Below are 9749 nucleotides of genomic sequence, written 5' to 3' on the forward strand. Positions count from 1 at the left end.
GGTCCCTTCCGACCCTAGAAACTGTGAAATTATAAAAATGGGTCCATGCATCACAATTAAAGGCTATCCATCCTATCATTTTATGTTTGTAGTAAGAGTGACAAAAAGTGAAATTATTAAAGAGCTGGCTTAAATTAAAGGCTACCAATAACTTCCCCATTAAAGGGGTGGGGGAGGGGAGGCTTTTTGTTTGATGTGTCTCTAGGAAGAGGAGCAGCGCAGCCAGTGTAGCACCAGCAGGCAGAGCAGGGGAGGCATTTGAGCCCCCTGCAGCAGGCACAGCAGGGGAAGCATTTGAGCACCCTGTAGGAGGCTGGGGGAAAGGAGGCAGCTCCACTTCCCTCTCCTCCCCAGGAGTCTATTTCTTTTGAAAAGAAAAAAAAGGAAGATAAAAGAGAGGGAGAAGAGGCATAAGAACAAAGCGCCCTACTCAGTGGCACTGCAGTAGGCACTACATTATGCATATATAGCTTGCCAGCCTCGAGGGAGGAAAGGCTACTCATCGAGGCAGGAGGGGTGGCCAGACAAATACCAACTGAGCCCACTCGGACGTGGGATTCCCCTTGAGGTAAGCTGTGGTCAAGCCAGCAAAACCGCACCACCAATGTGCTGACGCCCATCCAGTTGGCGAGTGGACGGGTTGTAGGGGAGGCGGAGCCCCATGGAATGTCGCACCTGAATTGTGAGTACTGCCATTCCCCAGGGAAGCCCTCCCAGGAAGAAGTTCTCCATTAAACCCTCTCTCTTTACAGAATAACATCAAGTTATGGCAGGCGAGTTGAGGGGAGGGACTACACACCTGGCAGGTAGTACAACATACAAGGCCCCTTACATCACAGTGGTGCATTGGACAGGAACTTTTTGGCATCAGCAGGACAGAGATCCCGACCCGGGGGCAAACAGAGATGCAACCACCAGCGATAGCCTATGCGGAGCTACTTACACAGGCTATTCAGGCCATAGGGCAAGTGCTGGAGGTGCAACAGTTGCAAGGGGCACACCAGCAAGAGTGGATGCAGCGTAATGCTGCCCTATTCAAGATGCCCCGAATAACACAGGAAGATGATCCCGAAGCTTACATAGAAGCCTTTGAGAGGACCACTATCCAGATGAGGCTGGATTGCAGTCAGTGGGGCCACCAGTTAGGTGCCTTGGTGATAGATCAGGCCCAAGCCACCTACTGGGCCCTGTCATGGTTTCATAGTAGTTTGGGGTCAGAAGCGACCTGAACAGATCATCTAGTCTGACCCCCGCCACTGGTAGGAGCACATGCTGGGATCATACAACCCCAGACAGGTGTTTGTCCAACCTCTTTTTGAATTTACCCAAGGTAGGAGTGAGGACCACTTCCCTAGGAAGTTGGTTCCAGATCTTAGCCACCCTAACAGTGAAACAGTGCCTCCTAATTTCTAACCTGAACCTATTCTCCAGCAGCCTCTGGCCATTGTTCCTCATCACCCCAGGTGCTGCTAGGGGGAATAGGGCCCTTCCTATTTGCTGCTGATCTCCCCTAACGAGTTTGTAGGCAGCCCCCAAATCCCCCCTCAGTCTCCACTTGGACCATGATCGCTCGTACAGCCGGGCCAAGGGCACAGCAATGACGTCCACCAGCTCTCTGAACATTTCTCAACACTCCCTCAGCACTGCCGAGGGAGGACACCTGAGATTATGAGGCCGTCAAGGCGGTGATCCTCTACAGGCTGGAAATTTCCCTGGAAAGTTACAGGCAGGCATTTCAAGCATGAAAACCAAAAGAAGCTAAGCAGCCCCGTGGCTTTTTTCAGTCTCCTCAGGATTCGCTTAATAAATGGTTACTGGTCTGTCAGTTTGACCGGGAGGGGTGATGGACCAGATCTTATTAGAGCAGTTTCTGTGGGACTTGGAAGAAGACACCCAGAGGTGGGTATGGAGACACCAATCGTGGACCAGCAAGGAGGCCCTCCACCTGGCTGAGGCCTTTGCTAACTCAGAAGGTGAGAGAAGGTATGGGTGAGGCTCACAGACCTCGAAGGAGAGCCTGGCAGGTGAAGGGGAAAGGCGGGCTGGTCCACGAAGAGAGGCATCAAGAGGTGCGGTATGCTATCACTGTGGGCGAATGGGACATATCTCCTGGGAATGTGGTCTAAATAAGCTGGTCTGCAGGCCGGCTGTATATACTCCGCTCCGTGAGACAGGCAAAGAGATGGAGAAGGGAGAGCCCATGGATTGTATTTTGGGCTCGTCGCACAAGAAGGAGGATGGAACTGCCCCGTGGTAACCGCCTGGATTGGGGGCAAGGCAGTCAGAGCAACCCTGGATATGGGGTGTTCCCAGTCCCTACTCCGTGCAGATCTTGCCCCTCAGACAGGGGGGAAAGAGGCTGGACCCATAAAGATGACGGGTATACTGGGTGGCGAGATGCATTTTTGGAGTTGTTATCTGCCATTTAGGGTGATGGAGTTGTGTGGCGAACTGTGGGTCAGACTGGCACCTGCCTTAGCCTGTGAAATGATCCTCAGAAGAGAGTGGGGGCCGTTCTACGCAGTGCTCAAATGGGTATGAGCTACAGAGGAAGAAAGGAAGTGGCTCTGGAGGGGAGAAGGCTGGGCTGGTGAAAACCCGTCTCACCAGAGGGAAGTGGCATCAGGCAGTATTAACCTGGAGCAGGTGGTTAGTGCAGCGCAGTTCCATCAGGCCCAACAAGAAGACCCGGAACTCCAGCAGCTACTGACTGAAGACCCCGGGGAAGAAATGTCACAAAGTCATTCTGACTTTGAGATAATAGGGGGGTTATTATATCGGGTCCAACGGGGCAAGGAGGGTGCCTTGAAAGGTAGACAGTTAGTGGTCCCGTCCTCACTCCGCCACTCTGTGTGGAGATTGGCTCATGACTCCCCAGTGGGAGGCCATTTGGGACGCATCAAGACCCAGGCTAGGCTGGTCCAAGAATTCTTTTGGCTACGTCTGCAAAAGGACATGGAAAGTTGGGGGGCTGCTTGCCCGGAGTGCCAAAGGGCCCAGGAGTGGAGACCACTTAGGGCACTGTTGCACCCTATGCCTATAATAGAGACACCGTTCTCCCGAATTGCACTGGACATAGTGGGCCCTATCCCGAAGTCGCATAACGGTTATCAATATATATTGGATTTAGTGGATTATGCCACCTGGTTCCTGGTGGCTGTCCCACTTAGGTCTATCACAGCAATGCGAGTAGCAGAAGAATTACTTAAATGGATAGCGTGGGTTGGCATACCACATGAAATACTCACTGACCAGGGGACGAATTTCATGTCTGGTGTGATGAAAGCCCTATGTAAAACTTTCAGCATCACGCAGTTGAAGATATCAGTGTACCATCCCCAGACAAATGGTCTAGTGGAGAGATTAAATGGGACGATCAAGTGGTTGCTCAGGTGGTGCTCGCAGGAAGACCCCCGGAGGTGGGATACCATCTTAACACCATTGTTGTTTGCCTTGAAGGATGCCCCCCAAGAGTCGATGCAGTATTCCCTGTTCCGGTAAGTATACGGCCACAACCCCAGGGGGCTGTTACAGGTCATCAGGGAAGAATGGGAACGGCCGGTAGGGTTAGGAATATCTGTGGAAAGATACCACCAAGAATTGCAGGACCGGATCACCCAGGCCCAATGGATCGCTGGCCAAAATTTGAGGGCCACCCAAGAGGAATAAGAAACCCACTCTAATAAGAAGACAAGAACCCGGACCTTCCAGCCTGGAGATATGGTTTTGGTGTCACTTCCGGCGTCCTCAAGCAAGCATCTCGCAATGTGGCAAGGCCCGTTTAGACTAGTTCGACAAGTGGGTCCGGTAGATTATGAATTGCTTAAGCCAGGCCACCACCGGGAACACCAAATTTATCATGTGAACCTTCTTAAGGAGTGGAAAACCACCCAGGGCTGGATGGCACAAGAAGAGGAGGCGGGGGAAGACCTGGGACCGCCCTGCCCTGGGTTAAGTGAATCCACAGGACAAGAGTCAGTGCAAATGGGCAAAGAGTTGGATAGCCAGCAACAACAGGAGCTGTTAGACTTAATAGAGGATTTCTGGGCAGTGTTCTGAGAAACCCCGGGATGAGTGACAGGAATTGAACATGAGATCAGAACTCCCCCTGGTGTGCTGGTTAGGGAAAGGTGGAGGCCGATACCCCAGCGTTGGCAGCAGGAAATACGACAGGAGATAAAGATGCAGAGACGGGGAATTATACGACCATCCTGGAGCCCTTGGCGTAGCCCCATTGTGCCAGTGGCCAAACCCCATGGGTCACTGCGTCTGTGTATAGACTTTAGGAAGCTAAATGCCTTGACGACCTTCAACACCTTCCCTATGCCACACATTACCCACCTCATCGAGAGGATTGGTGAAGCACGGTACATATCTACTCTTGACCTGGCCAAAGGGTACTGGCAAATCCCAGTGTGCCCTGCAGAAAGCGCCAAGACCACTTTTGAAACCCCTTGGGGTTTATTCGAGTTTATACGGATGGCCTTTGGCCTAAACGGTGCGGTGGCCACCTTCCAGAGGCTGATGGACACCTTGCTTGCATTGCACGTGTCGTATGTTGCAGCATATATCGACGATATCATTATATTTACTCCCAGTTGGCACCAGTGCCTTGAAGCCCTGAAAGCCATCCTGGGAGAACTCCAAGCAGCGGGTCTGATTGCCAATCCCAAGAAATGCAAGTTAGCAGGATGAGAAACGGCATACCTAGGGTTTCAGGTAGGCAGGGGAACAATACGCCCCCCCACCGACAAGATTGAAGCCATAAGATGATTTCAGGAACCTCGTACCCACAAACAGCTACGCTCCTTCTTGGGACTCATTAATTATTATCAACAGTTTATACCGTCGATACATTCATGAATGGGAAGGGTGGCAGGGCAGGGAGCCCCGAGCCCACAGTGAGCATGCTGCATCTGCCTGTGCTCCACTCGGCTCTGCTCTGGCCATGCTGCCAGTGGAGGAGGCGGACAGAGGAGGCAGGCATGTGTCCTGACTTTACATTTTAAAAAGGTGGTCACCCTAGTTGTGTTACGGAGAAAAAATCTGTAAGTCTGTCTGGGGGTTAATAATAAAGACTGCCTGATACCAAATCAGACAAGTGGCTGTATCAGTCCCGAGGCGCCTTGGTAAAGACTTGTACTGGCAACAGACACTCCATGACAAATCCTCGGCAAATCCAGGACAGGAAAGTTCAAGATGCAATTGCCACCTCCCCAGTTCAGCCCATATCCTAAGCAGTGCTCCCTTCCTCACCCCACAGGCACCAGGAGGGCAGATGTTCCCTGGCACCAGGAGTGAGGAAGAAAGGCACTCAAGCTGAGGTCCACAGAACCAGTCTCTGGCCCTAGCATATGATGCCAACAGCACTTTCCCTCCCTCTCTGCCTTCAGAGCCATTTCCTGCTCCCAGCTCCTAGATGGCCCTGTAACCTAAGTGGTATGTGTGCTACAGTACTTAAAAAGACATGGTTTGAATGCCATGCATGAAAGTGAACAGTTACAGATGTGTAAGGAAATTGGTTCTTACATTTGTCCTCTATAAAGATTCCTAGGAAATCAAGTACCAAAACTACAATAAAAATTATTACCACTATGAAGTCAAGCACTAAGTAAGGAAATGGCAGTATTAAGGTTCTGTTAGATGAATCCAGGCCCTTGGTGTATATGCATTGTGATGCAGTCTTTTGTTACATGATCACATCCTATTGTTCCCAGAGGACCCCAAAGTCATTAAATGCATAGGATGGATCCACAAGGGAGCAGAATTAAGCTTGTACAATCAACCATGAACATCACTTTCTCTAACTTTCAGGTGTTTGAGTTTGGAACCTAAATACTCATCTTTTAATGATTTTGGATGTTAAAGAAATCACATTCAGGATCTTTCTCCAATGAGTTCAGATTTATTGATTATCATTAAATTAATTCCTTTATGTGATGGGGACATAGAATAGACAACTCAAGAGGTGCCTTTTGGTTTCAGATGATTCATCCAGCCTACCTCGGCACCAACTCAGAAGTACCTTCCCAACTTTTTCAAATGCAGGACCGGGTCTAGCACCAGGCCACTTTGATGAGGCAATGCTAACTTATAAGGAATTAATTTATTTTGTCCATTAATTTGTTCATCATGTTTTTTTCATTTCCTCCCTAGAGCAAATGTGACCAGGAATAGGAAGGCTGTGGCTGTGGGTTGCCGCAGAGAAGCCAAATCATTTGGGCTGTGCGAAGCTTCAGGTGTTGATTAGATTTGGCCCAATTCAGTGTTGTTTTATTTCTTAAAGGGCCAGAGTTGGTGTGGGCGGGGCAGCCATGGAGGGAGGGGGGCTAGGACAGCAGGGGGAGGGGTCAGGGGGCTCGTGCAGAGCCCCCCACACAGTGTGGGGTAGTGGGGATTGCCCCCCGCCGGGCAGCAGCCAGTGAGTCAGGAGTTTTTTTTCCCAGAGAGCCAGGAGCTAGGACAGGCAGGGCGGCCATTTCCAGGACTGGGAGAGCGGGCGGGGAATGGGGCCTGTGTGATTCGGAGATTCGGCAGTGGCCAAATCTCCAAATCAGAGTCAGCCAAACCGATTTGGGACAGTGATTTGAATCACTGAATTGAATCACTGTCCCCCAAAATCAGCTGAATCTGAAGCAAATACTAGCCGCTTTGCACAGGCCTACAGATCAGCACAGTTCTGTGAAGCATGCAGGATGACTGCACTCTATGAGAGCCACCGCTCAGCAATATGTAGCTCTCCAAAGCAGGGCTCAGTCACTGCTCCTACTACTGCTCTGGCTGCTACTGCAGCTGGAGGCTTCAGGCTCCTCATCTCAGCCTTACCTTTTGCTTCCTGCTCTGGTCCTGGGGGCAGGGGTTGAGTGGTATGGTGGAGCCCATGGCATCAGGGGAACCCAGGAGCAGTGTAGTCAGGAAGCTGAAGGGTGGTGGGGTGCAGAAGGTGAAGTAGGGGGCATATGACAGCCCCCAGCCCATGTGGTATGTGTCCTCCACTTACAAGTTGGACAGCCCTGACTTATATCATTCAAATATATATCTGTGACTCACAGGCTGTAGATGAGTCCAAAACAAAATCCCAGATCCAAATACTGTGAAACTCTTGAGAGATTCAGATCCATATCTGAACGCCATGTTAGACCTTAGTTTCTATCCTGGACAGAATCAAACTCCAGATCTGAATATCCCACCCCTCCCTCGTTTTGCAGAGGTTTGGGCGTGTGGCTTAACTTTACTAAGTCTAGCTCTTCACTGAGTTTTACCTTTTCTTAGCCAAGAAACATACTGATACTGTTAAATTCTGGGGAAAATAAGAGCAAAGGAAATAGCTGCACATTTGGCAGCATAAGTCACGCTACAGCTTGGGAATCCCCCTGTCCCTGTCAGCTCAATATGTAGAGGCCAGAAACTGTTCTCCATTTTCTATTCTGGGTTGAAGGCAGATTCTAACCAGAACTGGAAATGATCAAGCTGTGTCTTCTAAAGTTGTAAGTCCCTTAAGCTTGTGAAAGGATAGCATATTCTTAAGATCTCATAAATAGCTCCTATTCAGTTTGATTCTAAACTTGTTTCTGCACAAACTACACAGAAATAGTTGCAGTCATACCTGTGAGATTTCTCCAAAACGTGGTGCCTTTCAGATTGTCCGGAGCAGATTCATAGTGCCCAACAGCCTCACTTTGTCCCATAGACCCAAGATCCCTGTGTCGGCCTGTCTTGATTTGAAAGTAAAGTCTTTTAAATGCATTTTTTTTTCTCTCTCTGCAGACGGGTGTTTGCCTTCCTCTTTCATTTCAGTTTCACTTTCTACATATTCCCCTCCCCCCCCCGCTGGATGGATTCTGCCATTTCATTGGTACTCCTCAGCCAAATTCCAGAAAGACCAATTTCTTTATTTCATTTGTGTTACAAAATAAAGACAGCTTATTAGAACTTGTCAGTGCTTTTAAACAATGCCATAAAACACAAGCCAAACAATAATGATATAACAATTAAGCTGTCCACTCCTTTCCTGTTTAGCAGAACAGGGTTTAGATGAGTTTTACAGTATGCCCTGGCTGCCAGCAGAAGTTAACCAATTTGGACAAAGCAGAGGAATGAAGTCTGAAATTCAGGAACATAGGTACGAATGCTGTGCCAGAAGTTAACTCTTGCTCACAGTCTTTATTCTTCATATAAGCAAGAGAATCACAAAACATCTATCTAAAGCACTAATGTTGTTTTAATGGGATCCAAGCTCTTCAACATTCAGCTTAAGGCATGGGTGGGGGAATTGGTCTAGCATTTTTCACAAAATGCTATTTAGAAAAATAGGGAATAGGAGAAGCGATTACATAAACACAGTGCCATACCTAGACTCCTGGTAGCCCTGGGTGAACTTTTAGTATCTGCCCCCGCCCCCTTTGCCAGAGATAATGATTTTTTTGTTGCAAAAGTCTTTATCGCATCTGTGGTATCAATGTCTTTAAATAGTTTGTCCTCAGTTGGTAACATTCCCAGTCCTGTACATGCACAATATTTTTTTTTTTTTCATATTTTCCGGCCCCCTTTCTGTCTGGGCCCTGGGTGGCTGCCCAGTTCACCCATGCCTGTGTCCGGGCCTGCATTAAGAGCATCCTACTCCTAAGGCATCCTTACACAGAAGTTTGGGAGGGGGAAGAGGATGGTGTTAGGTGGCAAGCAGCTGCACCGCCATTTCAGAAGACAGTTTGGGCCACCAGCAATCCTCTTCAAAAATAGGATAAGGATGGAGAGCAGGGCTGGAACACACATGGTTTTCCCTTGATGTTCCCTATGCTACACGGCAGGAGAAAGGATTGAGACAGTAAGGTATGAGCTGGTCCCCACACAAATTGTGAAGGCTAGACCCCTATGCAATCCTACAAGTGGCAAAGTCCCCTTGAAATGACCAAATGTGACTTGCATGCTCATAACTAAATACAGCATCTGAAAGTTGATGGGGCGTGGAGAGGACTCAAAGCATTATTTACAGGTTACCGCAGTAAGGCAGCTGTGAAAGCTGCTCACTGAATAAACAAAATGTATTTTCCCTTGTCAGAAATTTCTTTCAACTATTAAAATATGCACAAGCAGGAACATGCTGCACAATTCATCCCACCTCTCCGACTTTCCAGGCTGCTGTTGCAAAGCCATGGGAGAGCTCTTCTTTCTAAGTTATCCTTCAGGTCAAGACCAGCACTTACCCAGTCAGATTCCACCTCTTCTTCCCTGGTAGGTGTGCCCTAAAGAACTCCAGCTTAAATGATTTATCAGCTATTTAACCCTTGCTGAGATAGTTTAAAAGAAGGGTAGTTTTGTCCTATGTAGACAATCCCATCTGCTGTGACCCTCCCAGGAACCAGACACGCTGTGTACTTTTACTGTATAGTAGAGGCTTGCTTGTTCCACAAGTCTTCATTCTGGTGTGAATCTGCTTCAAAAAAGTCAGAATTCAACGTGATATAGAAGCAGATGCACAAAACCCTCAAAGGATATATATAAGCTAAAGCAATACTGACAAAAGACAAATCAGCGATCAGCTCCAGGCTGCTGAGCAGCTTCTGTGAAATGACTGCAGTCATCTTAGCCCTGTTTCCACTGAACAGCTATAATCAGGCCAATGCCACCAGGAAAGCTGAGGCAAACAGGCACAGCAAAAGAACTAATCTCTTCCTTGCAGTTTGGGGCTGAAACTTTTTTTTTTGATGGGGGTGGGTTGCAGACACAATGGCATGGGCCAGCTGCTGAGT

The 9749-nt window shown here is 48.7% G+C and overlaps 1 protein-coding gene across 4 annotated transcripts in view; it reads right to left on the bottom strand.

The window, feature by feature from the left end:
- LOC109304669 (NACHT, LRR and PYD domains-containing protein 3-like) overlaps positions 1-7748 on the bottom strand; it is a 39087-nt gene extending 31339 nt beyond the window's left edge. For 2 of the 4 annotated variants that reach the window (XM_019527403.1, XM_019527401.1), the window contains exon 1: positions 7607-7698. Coding sequence is in view for 1 of the 4 variants with exons in the window: in XM_019527404.1 (XP_019382949.1) it covers positions 7607-7688 (82 nt within the window). In the remaining 3 variants the exon portion in view is untranslated. Of the gene's footprint in view, positions 1-7606 lie in introns of all 4 variants that reach the window. The other 2 variants (XM_019527404.1, XM_019527402.1) reach the window with 2 other exon arrangements.
- Positions 7749-9749: the final 2001 nt, after the last annotated feature.

The sequence above is a fragment of the Gavialis gangeticus genome, unplaced genomic scaffold (genome assembly GCF_001723915.1).
Source record: "Gavialis gangeticus isolate Ggan-Ray unplaced genomic scaffold, GavGan_comp1, whole genome shotgun sequence".
NCBI classification, from domain to species: Eukaryota; Metazoa; Chordata; order Crocodylia; family Gavialidae; genus Gavialis; species Gavialis gangeticus.